Source organism: Lepisosteus platostomus, chromosome 26 (assembly GCF_059453375.1).
Source record: "Lepisosteus platostomus isolate fLepPlt1 chromosome 26, fLepPlt1.hap1, whole genome shotgun sequence".
NCBI classification, from domain to species: domain Eukaryota; kingdom Metazoa; phylum Chordata; class Actinopteri; order Semionotiformes; family Lepisosteidae; genus Lepisosteus; species Lepisosteus platostomus.
The window spans coordinates 15,120,186-15,136,489 of NC_142636.1; the positions used below are offsets into that span (position 1 = coordinate 15,120,186).

The 16,304-nt window shown below is 48.7% G+C and overlaps 2 protein-coding genes across 7 annotated transcripts in view; one reads left to right on the forward strand and one right to left on the reverse strand.

Annotated features, from left to right (window-relative positions):
- The window catches only part of kcnj20 (potassium inwardly rectifying channel subfamily J member 20), a 181,203-nt gene that overhangs the window by 9,781 nt on the left and 155,118 nt on the right, over window positions 1-16,304 (forward strand). For 3 of the 6 annotated variants that reach the window (XM_088621245.1, XM_088621246.1, XM_088621247.1), the window contains exon 4: window positions 50-1,712. In XM_088621245.1, coding sequence (XP_088477371.1) covers window positions 50-411 — 362 coding nt within the window. In that variant the 3' untranslated portion in view covers window positions 412-1,712. Of the gene's footprint in view, window positions 1-49; window positions 1,713-16,304 lie in introns of those variants that run through there. The other 3 variants (XR_015930656.1, XR_015930657.1, XM_088621249.1) reach the window with 3 other exon arrangements.
- Window positions 1,345-16,304, reverse strand: part of zbtb32 (zinc finger and BTB domain containing 32) — a 46,488-nt gene continuing 31,528 nt past the window's right edge. Inside the window, exons 8-12 of the mRNA XM_088621261.1 lie at window positions 11,733-11,830; window positions 6,294-6,464; window positions 5,827-5,994; window positions 4,819-5,083; window positions 1,345-4,070 (exon numbers count right to left, since the gene is read on the reverse strand). Coding sequence (XP_088477387.1) covers window positions 4,854-5,083; window positions 5,827-5,994; window positions 6,294-6,464; window positions 11,733-11,830 — 667 coding nt within the window. The 3' untranslated portion in view covers window positions 1,345-4,070; window positions 4,819-4,853. The remainder of the gene's footprint in view (window positions 4,071-4,818; window positions 5,084-5,826; window positions 5,995-6,293; window positions 6,465-11,732; window positions 11,831-16,304) is intronic.

Consider the following 16,304-nt stretch of genomic DNA (forward strand, 5'->3'; position numbering starts at 1 on the left):
CCCCGTGTCTCCTCTCCTTGTGTCTCCTCTCCCTCCCCGGCTGTCTCAGGGATGATGTGCCAGGCGAAGACCTCGTACATCGAGACGGAGATCGAGTGGGGCGCCCGCTTCGAGCCCTGCATGACCCTGGAGAAGGGGGCCTTCCGGGTCGACTACCGCCGCTTCCACGAGACCTACCAGGTGCCGCTGCCGCGCTGCAGCGCCTGCCAGAGCGCCGAGCTGCAGGGGCAGCTGGACTGGGGGCTGCAGGCGGAGGAGGAGGAGGAGGAGGAGGAGGAGGGGGACAGAGACGACCAGGCGGATGGGGGGGGCCTGGGGCGAAGGCTCTTCTGGGAAGCCCCCGGATTCGGCATCGATCAGATCCAGGAGGAGCGAGCCTCAGAGGTCAACGAGTGCGAGTTCAGCGTGTGACAGTCCGCGTGTGGAGGGAAATAACAGAGCTGCTGGTCTTGGGACATGCCTGTCCGTCTGTGAGCAGCTCAGAGGGAGGCACATGTACCAGTTCAGAGATGTTCTGCTTTCTTTTTATGTCTGCATTAGTGCTGGGGACATTATGAGTTAGGTGTCGGCACTGGTTAAAATCTAGGGTCTCTTACACCGGGAGGACAGCTTGGCCAGTGGTTCAGGTCCAGTCCTGTTGTACCAGGAGGACAGCTGGTCCAGTGGTTAGTCCAGTTGTTAGACCAGGGGGACAGCTGGTCCAGTGGTTCAGGTCCAGTCTTGTTAGACCAGGAGGACAGCTGGTCCAGTTGTTAAAGTACTTATCCTCAGTTTTGTAACTCAGATAGTAGTTACATCAGTAGGGTCCTAGTTCAGGGTCCAATGCTCTGTCCACTGCACCCCTGCAGGAGTCACTGAACCCCGTGTTCCATCCCACAGATGAGATTGTCAAGCTAAGGTCCTGCAGTCAGAGACCCTGGAGCCAAGCTGTTGATGAAATAGTTCAGTCTAAGTACTGTACCTTCAAGCTCATACAATGTTATTAGCAATGAGATTTGTTTTGCTTGTTGAGCAGGCTTTGCCAAACCTGTAGATTTAAGCAGTTTCGTCAGGAATGCTGGATGTATCTTTTTTCACTCCGAATTGGAAAACAGTATATATTTTTTTTTTAAAGAAACATCTCCCCAGACTCATCTGTTCATGAACTCTTGTCTAAGGCTTTATACTAGAGTTGCAATACAACAGTGATGAGTTTGTAGAAGTAATGTATCCCTGACTTGAGCAGAGCAACTAAATAGCTGGTTTCATTAAGAGCAAATGTAATCTGTAAAACAAGGCGGTAAGATATAAATGTGTACATACTGTCCGAGAGGACTAAGTGAAAACAAAAAATCAGAGGCAAACTGAAATAAACTTTTTATTTTTCAAGTACAAAAATCCACAGTCCTTACATCAGTCTTTGATCAAAACATACAAATGATACTAACACACCAGAACCCGTGTTCCACACAGCAGCAGTCCAGATGTGACCAGTTGTTTTCTGGCCTGCAGTAGGACGAGGCGTGTCCAGACAGCCAGTGGATGACCACGCAGCCCTGTCAAGCCAAGGCCGGCTGAGGCAGGACAGGAGCAGTCATCCTAATCACCTCTGGTAGAGTGACATGCTGTAAAGGTTCTTGATTTATTATTGATTAACAAATGGACAAGCGAGCACTTTAATGAATGGAGAATTGCAAGAAACAAAAGAAATAAAACAAAAGGTTTTAAAAGGTCATTACTAGTATAATTATTACATTCATTTCATAGAAATGTACTGTCACGCTGTGCAAAATAAGACGACAATATTCCATTTAGCAAAGTGATGCTCAATTGGCTCATGAAGTTACCAATATTTACAGGCAAACCTGTCAATTATTAGGCATTATGGTCAATCTACAGCCAACATGCAGTGACTGAACTGACCTAGGCACTGACTTTATCCAGATTAACAATGACCTTTAACCCCTGACTGAAGACACCTGGTGCACCCGAAGGACCGGTACTGTACTGGACCAGGACTGTGCTGTGGATACATTCATAGCTTTGGGGTAAAATGCAGCAGTCAGCTAGCTCGGCCTGTGGGCTTGTTTTTCTCCCTGACCATGTTGGGAGGGGGTTAGCATTTGCAAGCAGAGTTGAAAAGCAAGTGGTGATCAGGAAAACAATCTAAGCAGAAGAGGAACAACTGCAAACTCGCAACTGGAACAACAAATGGCCAAAAATACTGGATGGTGTGGCCCACTGACAGCAAGATAACTACCAAAAGCAATCTAACTTCAGAATACGATTTAAAGTATGCAGTAAATTGAAACCCAAGGCTGGTTCATTATCTACATAGTGATCAAAATGATTGTATAGCTCTTCCACACACATAACCTTTACCCTCCATGTGACAACACCCATCACATATTAAAAGGGTTAACTAAGATTTCAGGGGCTTAAAAAGCTTTGGCAGTAACACCACTTAAACCTGCTGAATTATTCTTAAAACGGAACTGATACTTCAGCAATGCGGTGGCTGTCTGGGATGTCCCATTAGAACATGGAACACTGAAGTTGGGCTGTCCCCATGAATGGATCCCAGGAGGCTACAGTCTGGAAGGATTCCTGCATCTCTATAATCTTCAACATGTTATGGGATGTGGGTGGGAAAAAGATCACCTCCACAAACACACACATAAACCTGGGGAGAACGTACAGATTCCACGCAGTCAAAGAGGGAACCAATCTAGCTAGGAAGCATTTTCTCTGCCTCTCCATCCCCTTCATCACTGGCCAGCTTGATCCTCTCCCAGGGCAATGGAATCGGAGTATTTTCTGTCTGTGTGTGCCTGCATGTTGTAACCACAACACAACGGAACAAAACCGACTTGGCTGTTAACGCCTGGTAAGCAAAAGCTCCCTTCTCGTTCCCCTTGATCAGCTTCAGTTTTCCAAAGAGGAAACTCGGGAAGAGCAGGAGCTGTCCGAATGAGCGACACAAAGGATGGAGCTAAAACTGCTCCTTGCATACAGAAGACAAACTGAAATGGGACTAGTAGTTTGTGGCAAGAGTGCTGTCATACACAGAATTGTGCCAGGGGAATAACACCCCAATGACCAACATGATCCATGTTTCTTCAGTTACAGCACACAGTGGGTAATACATACTGAACTGACTGTTCACTGTTCTTGCTGATGATAACAGCGAGTGAACTGCTCATCATTCATTTTATTCTAGGTTGGAGCAGGGAGAGTCAAGAGCCTGTAAACACACGGAAGGAGCTTGGTTAGTTATCTCAGTAACTAACTGATCTGACAATTGATCTCACTGTTCAACAGCTCTTTGAAGGATGTCACAGACTTCATGATCATGACTGGTTAGCTGGTTCCAGTCTCCAGGTCACCAGCCCTTTAAGTGTGAGTAATTAACAGAAAATAAATACAGTAACTGCTTCAAACATGGGTAACTGCAGCAAGGCCCACAAAATTAAAATGACAAATATATTCAGTACCATATCTAGTATTTAGTAAAAAAGGTTTTTGCATTATCACACCACTCACAGCAATAAAGCAACAGTGCAGCAGAGTATATTCTGGTGCTTTACTAACATGAGTAATTTATTTCCTCTTCAAACTCTCTCTATCCTTAAGGAGAACTGTGATCTCTGTAGATTCACCACTTTCTGTAACTATCAAACTGTTCATTTTAATCCAACGGCGCACTGTACGAACTGCTGAGCTCACACAGCGCCTCTGTGTAAGTGTACAGCCTGTGAGCACTTTGCCGATAGTCAACATTGGGATTTGCTTTGCTACATCATTGCTTTTGCTGAAATTCAAGTGGCAGTTTACAGGGCTTTGTTAAAAAAAATACTCTATAAAAATAAGCAAAAATAAGAATTCTAACAACACTGTGAGCTATAACACAATTAAAAGATGAAAAGTCAAAGGCACTTCTTTATGCTCAATAATGCTTGCGTAGTAAATACTACAGTTATAACCTGACTATAAGCCAGGCTGAAATCCCTGAGGTGTCCCTCTGCAGACGTCGCTCAAAAGGCAAAGTTGAGAGCAGAGGCGTCCCTGAATGTCACTGTCTCCCCCTAGTGCTGGATAATGAAAATTACGCTTAATCCACATACTGTATAGCATCATGACAAACACAGCTGCTAAGCAGAGCCTGACTTAGACTTGGAGTCCTGTTCTATTGTGTTTTATAGTTTATCCTTAAAACACCGGTTTCTAAAGATTCAGAGTAAATTTCAGACTGCAGCAAATTCAACAAGACGAACTCTGGAGTGCTCTGGCCTCAGAAGACTGCAGGCTGGGTTGTTGTTACTTGAGCCACTCCTTCATCTTTAACAGGCTTGTCTACCTGCTCAAGAAACACCTGACTTTAGTGGATGATTTAAGGGCAGTCTGTGCAAAACCCACTGGATTGTGGCTCTTCGGGAACAGGATTAGTCATCTGATGGCATCACTGATGTGCGTTTTATTCGCTCTTAAAGCCACCTCTGTGACACTTTGTCCAAGGACATAGACATCTAACGTTCTTGCATTTCTGTGCATCTCTGCGTATTTCTCTGTAATGTGTGCTTTTGTCTCTGTGCCTGTCTACGTGTGTGTCTCTCTGCGTCTGTACTTGTCTCTTTGTCTCTCTCTGGGTCTTTATGTACTTATGTCTCTCTACCTGTCTTGTCTGCTTGGATATTCCAGTGCTGACTGGCCAGTCTCTGAACCTTTCTGTCTTCCTGTGAGTACGTGTATGGTTGTGTTTTTTTCCTTGGCCACTACGAGTGCTTATCTGATCTGTCTGTACCTGAGGATGAGTGTGTCTGTGTCTGTTTCTGCCTGTACCTGAGGATAAATGCGCCTGTCTCCTTGCCTGGCACTCAGCTGTGACAGGTGTAAAGGTAGGTGCTGTTGATGCTCCAGTCTGGGGGGAAGTCCTGGGCACTGTGAGTCTTGATGTGCTTCTGCATGGCTGACAGGCTGCAGCAGAACTCCAGGCACACAGTGCACTGGTATGGCCCCGCCCCGCTGTGGGTGCGCAGGTGCTTGATCATGGCCGAGTAGTCCCGGGAGCGCTGGCCACACAATCGGCACTCGAACGGCTTTTCACCTGCGGGGAAAGAGGTGGCCGGGGGTTAGTGAAGGAGAGAGAGGGGGAGCACATACTGAACAACACTCCCACTCAGACACTCAGACGGTACCCCTGTGCTCTCTGCAGTGTGTTCAGACAGGGAGACAGTACCCTTGTGCTCTCTGCAGTGTGTTCAGACACTCAGACAGTACCCTTGTGCTCTCTGTAGTGTGTTCAGACACTGAGACAGTACCCCTGTGCTCTCTGCAGTGTGTTCAGACACTGAGACAGTACCCTTGTGCTCTCTGCAGTGTGTTCAGACACTGAGACAGTACCCTTGTGCTCTCTGCAGTGTGTTCAGACAGTTAGACAGTACCCCTGTGCTCTCTGCAGTGTGTTCAGACAGTGAGACAGTACCCCTGTGCTCTCTGCAGTGTGTTCAGACACTGAGACAGTACCCCTGTGCTCTCTGCAGTTTGTTCAGACAGTGATACAGTACCCTTGTGCTCTCTGTAGTGTGTTCAGACAGTTAGACAGTACCCTTGTGCTCTCTGCAGTGTGTTCAGTGAGACAGTACCTGTGTGCACTCTGTAGTGTGTTCAGACAGTGAGTCAGTACCCTTGTGCTCTCTGCAGTGTGTTCAGACACTGAGACAGTACCCCTGTGCTCTCTGCAGTTTGTTCAGACAGTGAGACAATACCCTTGTGCTCTCTGCAGTGTGTTCAGACAGTGAGACAGTACCCCTGTGCTCTCTGCAGTGTGTTCAGACAGGGAGACGGTACCTGTGTGCACTCTGTAGTGCGTGTCCAGCTGGTGTTTGAGGCTGAACCTCTTGCTGCAGCTCTCACACTGGTATGGCTTCTCTCCGGTGTGCACGCGCTTGTGACTCCGCAGGGAGCTGTCGTCACGGAAACACCGGCCGCAGTAGTCACACTCGCAGGTCAGCTCACCTGCGCACGGGGAGGGTGGGTCGGGGAATCGGTTAGTGCCCAGTCTAGGATGTGACAAGCGTATGTAGAGACGAAGGGAATTCCAGTGTGGCCTGATTGGGGGATGTTAAAGGGGAGGCCAGCCTGACTTGCGTATTACAGTCCTAAAGGCAGGCAAGTTAAGGGGAGCTGGGTTTGACCACAGTGATCTGCGTGCAGGTGGTGTTGAAGGAGATAAGGGCCTGACTACCCTGGCTGATCCCAGGATGTGTGACTAAGTTCAAGGGGGGTGTTTCTGGTAGGAGTGAGGCCCCGCTGACCTGTGTGTGAGCGCTGGTGCCTCCGGAGGGCGGTGTGGCTGGGGAAAGGACGCCCGCACTCCTGGCAGACGTGGTTCCAGCCCCGCGTGTGCTCGGCCAGGTGGCTCTTCAGCGCCCCCTGGCTGTCAAAGGTCTTTCTGCAGAAAGGGCAAAGGGGGGACGGGTTGGGCACTGCAGAGAGAGGAGGAGGGCAGCAGCGGATTAGTCCCAGACCTGCAGTCATAGTGTTTCTCTTCACCCCAGAACTGCCGTTAGAGTTAGGACAGCCCCCTGGGATCACTTCTGATGCTGGAGATCCTCGGAGATCATCTGAGCTACTGTTGATCTAATTGAACCAATTAACACCATTCAACTCATTTAGTGTTGTGAAACCTGTGGCCTAAGACCCTTATAATGGCCCCCAGGGAATGCTAAAACTGAATATTAACTATCCATTTGACTAAAGCCTTTGTCACACTACATGACTCAACACAACGTCTAGTTGGAGAGCATGTTGAATTTAACGACTGCAGTTGCTGAATCTAGCTGCCTTTTCTGTCCTAGAGGGTGTTAAAAATATGACTAGGAATCGCAGGGGGTGACTGATTACACGATTCCCTCACGACTTTACACCACGGTTCCAAATCTCGCATTGCACCGAGAAAGAACTGTGAGGTCGGCTCATTTTGACAGCAGATCAACGTGGAGCACACTGGAATAAGAGGAGCAGCACCACCCACGAGTAAACAGACAACAAACACAAAACGACAACCATGAAACAAGTTCGACAAGCCTCTCCTGCATTTGCACAGTCCAAAACACTGGCTTTCCCTCTTTCCTTGCAGTTGCAGTGTCTGCACTGTACGTCCGGCTGAGCGCTCACTGGCTGTGACTGAGTCACGGGGGATCACACTACACCACTGACAGTAAGGGGCGCGAGATGCGACTCTCTACAACTCGCTGTGCTTTTCTTACGATTGTGTAAATGAGGGCTACGACTGAAAATCCTAGGAAAGTCGTGTAGTGTGACGCCGGCTTAATGCTACAGTCATCAGAAGCAAAAGGACACTCATAGTATATCGCTGTAATGCTATACAATAATGATGGTCTCTGAGGGTTTGGGTGCAGCAGTTCTCAAAGCTCTTTACAGGTCACACGTTATCATCCATAACCTTTAGGTGTCCTACCACCGATAAAACAGTTTACTACTGTACCTTATCCTTCAGCCCCATTTCAGCTGACAAAGGCTGAAAGTTGGTACATCTTTACTACCAGCTAATTAAGGTAATTATACAAAAGGGAACAAAGCCATCCTGTTGAATTAGGCCAGCAGATATTAGACTTTGTCTGGTTTGGCTCCAAAGCACACAGAACAACCCAGAGAGAGGTTTGCCCCATCTTGTATTTAGGATGTCTGGCAATAATGGTTCACACCGTTGAAAGGCTGAGCAGAGCAACACAATGCACCCCCCTAACACTCTCTGATGAGGGGCTGACCAAGGTGTCAGTAAACCACACTTGTCTACAGACCCAGCTGTGAGCAGTATGAAGTTCTTTAAGTTATATTTGCAGGTCTGTGGGCTAATTGTTGAACACTACGTCCGTTGACAGATCAACCTTAGCCCTTAGCATGAGGATATATATGTCACGAGTAGTATGATATTTGTGTCAATTGCAACGTCCACCACTTGTGCCAGAACAGCGTCTGGTCATTGCTAGACCTGACGCCCAAATAGTCTGTGGCCATACTGAACTGAAACATCACAAAGCCAGACCAAAATGTGCAATACACCCACGAGGGTCATTTTCTCACCTTGTCATGTCTTTGTTTCTGAGCATGCAGTTATCATTTATAGATCTGTAGAAACACGACTATCTTGAGAAGTGCAGTTCATTCGGCCTTCATATCAGACTATTTTTGCGCCCAGTGTCAAAGAGAAGGTGAAAAAACATTGTGTAAAAAATCTGTGTAAAAACATTTTATCTTAACTTTTTGGCTTTCATCCACTGTGTCTGCACTCCACTGACTGCACTCTGGGTGACAGACTGCTCGCTCATGCACTCCAATCGACTCCTGAAATTCTTCGCTTGAAGTGTTTTTTCTTCTAAATGTGTATTATTTTAACGAGCTTTAACTGATTGCCCTCACAGACCCTTTTCAGTTCGGTCCGTCTTTCCCATTTCAACACGGACAAAATCAGCCAGAGATACTGTGTTCCGAAAGACGTCACATATTGTCCCGGCCCTCCTGGGGTCTGAGCACATAAAGCACATAAAGCTCAAGATGGCACTGGCCTCAAGACAGAGCAGTCTCCCAGCTCCCCACTCTTAAACTCTAAACAGTCTGTCAGAATGCGTCTGAATGCCAGGGAGTTCTGTGCATACACTAACACTTATTATCACCATGTGGAACGCAGAATCGAACCTTTCACTAATAATCTCCACATGCTGAGCCTATTTGTAATGGTGGAAGCTCTATTGCGGCCCCTAGTGGCAGGTTGGTTGTTATTACAGTCCCTTGCAATCCAGGCCAACAGCGATGTGGTTTGCTAAATTGTTTAACAGCCAAGGACAGCTATGAAGGAGTGCTGGCAGCAAACTCCCTGCTTTTCATCACCCTTTCTGCCAGATATCACAGAAAACAGGAAGGCACCCTTTGGCATTTCTTATCATAATATTAATACAGAATATAATATAAATTAAAAGAACATGGATGGCGCAGTGTTCAGCATTGCTGCCTTGCAGCACTGGGGCCCTGGGTTCAGTTCCTGGGGTGCTGTCTGTGTGGAGTTTGTATGGTCTCCCCAGTTTGTGTGGGTTTCTTTTAGGTGCTCTGGTTTCCTCCCACGGTCCGGAGATATACTGGTGGGTTAACTGGATTCTGGGAAAACTGGCCCAGGTGTGAGTGTGTGTCTCATAGGCTCCGGCACTGACCTCCCCCTCCTGACCCCTCGGCTGTGGAAGCGCGCTGGCCCAGCCTGCCCCTCAGGAGGAGGACTCACCCGCAGGGCAGCACCAGGGGCACCGGCTTCTCTGAGAGGCAGGTCTGAAACCCAGCTGGCAGATAAGCGCAGGGCTGGGTGCACACCAACCAGAGGAAGCGGTTTCTATTTGTGTTTGCCTTGCACCCACACACTAGATAATGCTTTTGTTGTTTTGGTACTGTATTTATTTTTACAATATTTATTCTGGTTTTCTTGTTTCTTTAAAACAACTTCTGTGAGTAAATCTGACATCTATGAGTGAATCTTCTCAGGTTCAAAAGTTCACAAACAGAGGGCGCCATTACTGTCAGAAAACTACAGTGTATTAAATGCTTTTCGGGCATAAACAATTAGGACAATACAGCACAGCTCTGACAGGCCTCTTATGCAAGTTTACGATGACACTGAGTCTTTCTTTGAAGTCTTAACCTGCTTCTACCCTGCCTTCAGTTTGCTTTGCTGTGGTTTCCTAAAGCTCTGGGCTTTGGCTCTCTATGATCTTACTATCCCTTTACCCTGACTATGCTCCTGCAGTTCATACCTGCAGAGCTGCCAGCCCTCTCTGCTCTACCTCCCTGCCACACACATCTTTAAACAGAAGCTCATCCTCTCCTGACAGCAGCTCAGAGGCTCAGGGACTTAAGAGGGGAGGCAAACCAAAGGTGCCCAAGCTTCAAGCAAACAATCTAAGGGATCTCACTTATCCGTCTCTTGAGAGATCACAAGCTGTGAGAGATCACAGCAAGCCTGGGCCATTTGCTCCAGACCCCCACAACTCATAGAGTAAACTGGGGTCTCCCAGTCCTGGTCCTGGGGACCCACACTTGCTGGTTATCATTGCAGCCGAGCTCTGAAGCGAACGATTTATTGAGCTCACAAGTTGCTCTTTGCAAACTTTGCAAGTTTCACTTATATCACCTTCACCTGCTTCCCTTTGCTGCCCAGGTTCATGGGTATAAGACGCAGTCGTGTAGTATAGGACCGCAGGCAGCATGGATTCCTGATTTTGGACTCTGGTTGAGCAAGGTCCACGGCTAAGATTAGCCAGATGATAACCAGCTTTGACTACACATTTTTTTTTCAGAACACCACTATTCGGTCTGTCTTCACCTTGTTAGTGTTAAAGACAGTACGCAGAACAGGAAACGGTATAGAGAGGAAACAGGAGGCCACAACAATTGAAAGACGCTCATTTATCACCTATTTTAGTAAGTGAACAGCCTTGCGGACTTAACCCTTGGAGTGCCAAACAGCTGGCTAACCACTCACACCTCCCCTCCCCCCAGCCTCCAACCCTTTTCAAGAATCAAGGCAGCTTTCTGTTTCCTGACAAAGCCAAGCCGAGAGTCCAGAACCAAAACTAAAACAACACCCAGACAAGGTGATGCTTTCTGCTGGAACGGCCTTGCCTTCCTGCTGGGGGGGGTAACACAGGGTGAGGAGGGGATCAGGAGGTGGGGAGTGGAAATGACACCAGTCTGGGTGCAAGTTGTGTCACTGATGGGCTTCAGAGCACTGTGCTTCAGATAACTGCTTCCCTACCACAGAACCTCTCAAATCCAGATCCTACCAAAGTCGTCTGAGCTGGGCATGAACCGAAACAGAGATGTCAGACTAGATAGACTGTTTACACTGGCTGCTAATCCATGATGCAGTCCGGCTCACTGGAGCAGCAGAGCTGTTCTCGGCTGCAGTCCTTGAGACTAGAACTGGTAAGATCTGGGACCAGAAAAAGCATGCCGAGAGACGCAGGCGATAACGTCAGTACTGACAAAGCTTCTTGGAAATGCCTTGACAGGACATATAAATTTTGTCCGCAACCCTTAGTGGTTAAATACAGCAGATTTAAAAAATACAAGACTCTATATATATGCATATTACAAGAAAAAGGAGTAGGCGGCCATCAACCTGCATGCACATGATCGCAGGAGTGTGGCGTGCCTGCCCCCTGTCTCTGAACTGTCCCTGACAGGGCTACTGTAACACGGCTCCCACACTGTAACACGCATCAGCTGCTTGCAGCCCTGCACACGCAAGAGCACGCACGCATGCATAAGTGAACCCAACATGCGAACACACGCACCACACACACACACACCAAGGCAGTGTTTCTTGGCAGCGTGTCAAAACCACGGCTGTACTCCAGAACACACTGTTCGTTCCGTTCACTAACCGCACCTCTGTGTGTCTCTCTTGCGCACTGCTCGTGCTGACACACATACCTGCTGCTAACGTGTAGAGTCTCTTTCCTGAACACTCTCGCCTGTAAAGCACATTACCTTGTGTTCTAGGCTCCGTTTTACATGCCCAATTTTAAACAAATATAAATCCAGTGAAAAACATAAACACACCTGGCGCAATGCAGGGTATTTAAGGGGATTAAGAAGGAGCTCTGATGCTCTGTGTAACACTGGCGGAAGCGCAGGGCCAACAGGAGCAGCCGGGGAGGGAGAGTGGGACACGGCCCATTCCTTACCGGAGTGAACGACGGAGTGGATCCGCAGGCGCAGGCTGTCCAGGAACTCCTTGCCGCAGTATTCGCAGCGGAACGTCTTGCAGATGGTTGGGTGCTTCCTGTCAACAGGGGGAGCAGAAGGCAGGTTTAGGGTGTGCTCAGCCAGAACCCAAACCGTCTCAATGTCTTCTCCACCCTTCTCCTGGTCTTGTGTACTCGTTTCCCAGCAGCCCCGCACAAACACAGCTCCACAGGAACCTCCCAGACCTGTAGCCCAGGCTCTGCAGTTCGCCGTGTGGGCTTCTGCTGTCGGTCCGGATTTCCCCAAGTGAGAGCTGCAGAACTGGCAGAGCACTGCCAGGCCTAGAGTTACTGCACTGTAAGTACCAGTAGTAACAGCAGTGTAAGGATCAGCAGTAACAGAAGTGGTATCAGCAGTAGTAACAGCAGTGTATCTGTAGTAACAGAAGTGTATCAACAGCAATGTAAGTACCAGCAGTAACAGAAGTGTATCAGCAGTATTAACAGAGGAGATATTAGCAGCAGTAGTAACAGCAGCAGTATTAGCAGTGCACTGCCCTGTATCTCAGTGTTCTGGGTGTCACAGGCTTGCTCCTGTTGTGTACCATATTCCTCTTTTGTCTGATGGGTTTGCGTGAGTAGAGTCCTGTAAGCAGTAATGACCACCACTGTACAAACAGGTCAGTGTGTTTTTTTTCCTATTGTGTCTCATTTCTGAGCCTGACAGGCCCCACTCACTTCCTGCCACCACCACCCCAACCCTCCTGTCCTCACTGACAGGCTGACCGCAGCATCGCAGTGCACAAACACAGTCCAGCCCCTCATCTGGCTGCACGGCCTGTGCTCCCCTGGGGTCTCCTGTCCCCTGGGGTCTCCAAACAGGACAAGGCACTCAGCGTGTTCAGATTCACAGACCATCCAGACGCTGAGCTCAGGAAGCAGAAAAATCCAAAAGAACATGGAATCTTAAATTAAAAGCTTCCTGATAAGGCAACTGCAAAACGTTATTAATACGTTGTTTTGTGTACTGGTCACTGTTTTCTCTAAAAAGTGCCCGATTACTTTTGCAGAATTGCGCATTCTCTCTTTTTACTGAAACACAGTTTTTCTTTCCCTCTTATGCAGACTCCCCGGTTTGCACCCTTCTTCCTCTCCCTCCCGCCCCCATCCATTCAGACTTCCCTTTCCTGACCGGCAGGGTTGACGTCTCACGGGGCTGAGGCTGGGCGTCAGGCCTGAGCACCTGAGACCCCTGCCTGTGCGGGCGTGTGACCCCGGAAGATGGGAGTCACCGGGAGTCCAACGTGGGACCAAGAAGGGGGGGGCAGGCTGGTTCTAGCCACCCTGATGTGACTGCTGGGAGGAGGGGAGCCCAGAAGGACACAGAGGAAGGAAAATGTGAACGGCTGGAGTGCGTCGATCGTGCAGATGGGAATTGCGCATCAGCTATTCAGCAGACGTTGTCTAAGAATGAAAAGGCAGTTCAGCGTGCTCGGAGCAGTGGGCGGCCTGCCTCTGTCTGAGAGCCTTTGATATGCCTGGCTGTGAAGGTGGGGGGAAAGTGAGGGGAGCCCCCAAGTCACTTCTCATATTACTACACCAGCCTGCCAGGCTCGGCCTGTCTGCGTGCACTGCTGTTCACCCCTGCGGTGAATTTGCCTGGTATTTTCGCAGCTTTCCTGCGGTGTTTCACCCTAACTGTACATACACTGGTTTCCGTTTCCCATATTTTCCGGAGGCTAACTGCAGCTTTCAGAGATTGCTCTGTGCTTCATGCGGTCTTTGCAACAGCACGGCACCTCATGTCCTCTGAAAAGCACCACCGCTCACTGTCGGCCACCATCGGCCTCACGCTAGAGCAGGGCTTCCCAGTGGTAGGGAATGCAGGCTGTCACTGCAGCTGAGCGCTTTTCTCAACTCAGTCCTTCACTGAACCAGCTAGCCACTGGGCTGGAACCTTGGCAAGATCTGTTTCTACCCAAAGGCTTGAGATTTCAAGGTACTAAAGAAACAACTGTTAAAGGACGGAACTGCAACATGTTTAGGAACTGAACACAACTGAAGGGCTCAAACTAATCGGATTATCAGGCCTGTTAAGGGGTCAGTTATTTAACTGAGCGGGGTTCCCCAGGAATAGGATTGGGAGCCTCTGGAATAGAGCAGTCAGACTGGCTTTTTGTACCACTTCAGTCCTTGAATGACCTCAAGGATCTTGAACGATCTGTTGAGCTGATGAACAGAAGCCTTCTGCTGACTCTAAACACAAGTCCGCCTCGCTCCCCACAAGACCCGGTCAGGCCCACTGTGTTTGTCCTTCAGGTGGGCGCGTGCTCTGCTGTTTTCGGGGCAGATCCTGTTAGATAAACACCCGGGAAATAACGGCTACACACTCCTGAGCGGAACGGTCTTTTTTCAAAACCTAAATAAAAAACCCGAAGCCGGAAGCTGACCTAGGAAATTCTGTGCGCTGGGAACGACTGCTTTTCGACGCCTACTTCAAGTACCACCTCGCCGAGCGGTGCGCGCCTGCTCCACTCTTGCAGCCCCCTTCCTGAGAAGTTTTTAAAAAGCCGTTTCTGCCGAAATATGGTATTGAAGTGTCAGCCCGGCAAACACCGGAGTGCGGTGCACGGCAGGCTGCAGAAGACACGCAACGGCGCGGAATGACAAACCTGTGAAGCCATCAAACAGGCCCTTTCGTGACGCGCCGGCGTTCTTTCACAGCCTCCGTGTCTCGCTATTCGGATGACTGTGTGCTCCTCGCTACAGGCTTTCTGACTGAGTGGCGAGCGACGCTGCTGAAATTAACCGTTTACAGGCCGAGACCCGGAGATCCAGCTCAGGAATCACTCCTTCAGCTAAAGGCTCAACACCACCGGCTGCTCAAAATCATCACTCTGCTGTCGCTCATCCACACTTGCGTCTGTTAACATTATATAATATATCATAACATTCATATATATGAATGTCAATATATTTAGTAGCAAATGATTAGAGGAGCAATTAAGAATCCATTAACTCACAAAGTACTCGTTGAAAGGTACTAACGACTCCCAAGGTTAATTCAAATTAATTAATCATATTAGTGAGATTAACACTTACAGGAGGAGGGTCTTTTTTGACTCATCAGCTAAACAAAAAGCACTGATCTTGGGATTCATTTGAAAAGTAATTTTGGAACAATCTGTTTGAAACCAGGTTGCCAAATGATTTTATATCATGAATCGTTACGTAATAACGCAAGACGTATAAGGATGTGGGATAAAAGTGTAAGTAGTGTTCGTGTCAAGGCTGAGTAAGTAAAACCTTCACGGACTGTCATCCGGAGAGAAGCTCAGTAGTACCGGAAAGAATCAGCAGCAGTATTATTTAATCTGACGGCGCAAGACAATTTTAAGATTGCGCGACAAACGTCCTGAAGTGTAAGTTTTACAGGGGAGTTAGAAAGACACCCCCCACCTAAATCAGGTATTATTGATGCTTTTGGGGACAAAGGCCACAAAACCGCAAAACTTTTAGAAGTGAACCCCCGGCTCGTGCGCAGTTTCTCTCGGGGCGCTGTGGGGCCAGCAGGCTGTCCGGAGCCGGACGCAATCCTGGCTGCCCCGAGGGAGGGAGGGGAATCGGGAGCCGGGGGAGTAACGCCACGGCGAAGGGTGAACCGCCCGAGTCACTGCGAGAGGCCAGCGCTTCGCCCCCCCAGACACGGAGAGAAGGGATTCTCCAAACGTCCGGGATGGAAGGAGGGAAGACCTAGCATGGCGCTCCTGTTCCCCAAGCGGTCGGGAGACAGAGGGGAGACAGCGGCATGGTGCTCAGCTGTCAGCCGGATCACGGAGCGAAGGCATGCGAGTGGAAATTCGCTTTGCTTGGACAACACCGCTTCCTTGGGCTGCACCTAGAAGGAATGTCCGATGCATGCCTAGTTTCCAGTGTTATAACCTGTAGAAACACTACTAAAAACAGCAGCAGAAGCTAATTCGCAGTAGCTGCACTGTTAAATAAACACATCCTGTTGGCAGCGGCAGTAGCAGCAGAATTAGTTACAACCCTGTTACTATTGTTAGTAGCAGTAGTAGTAACTGCTGCAGTAGAGGAGTATTCGTGGCAGTAAAGGTACTGTAAAGGGAAACAGCAACAGCAGTGGTTAGAGGCAGCAGAAGCAGAAGCCATAGAAGCAGTGACACACTGGCCAAAATGTTAGGAACGCCCACTGAGTAACGCCCATAGTACTGCTAACAGCTTGTACAGGGTGTCATGTGTTCCACGGATCTCCTGAGTACTGGCAGCCAAATGTTTGGCTCTTAAGGTGTCGTTTTTGTTTAGGTTTTGCACTGCATTTCCCGTTTTGTCGTGTGAGTCTTATCACCTGTTTCCGAATGGATTTTTTTATATATGATGCAAGATTCTTGAGGGATCCTAATATCTTGGCCAGTGAGGTGAACAAACAGCAGCAGTGTAGCGTAGACCCCTTCAGTCTACGTCCAGCACTGCTCCGTACACAGGTCCAGCACTGATCTCCTCGAGGCTAGAAACAGCCTTGAGGCACAGAGCACGAGCCGAGCCTGGGGC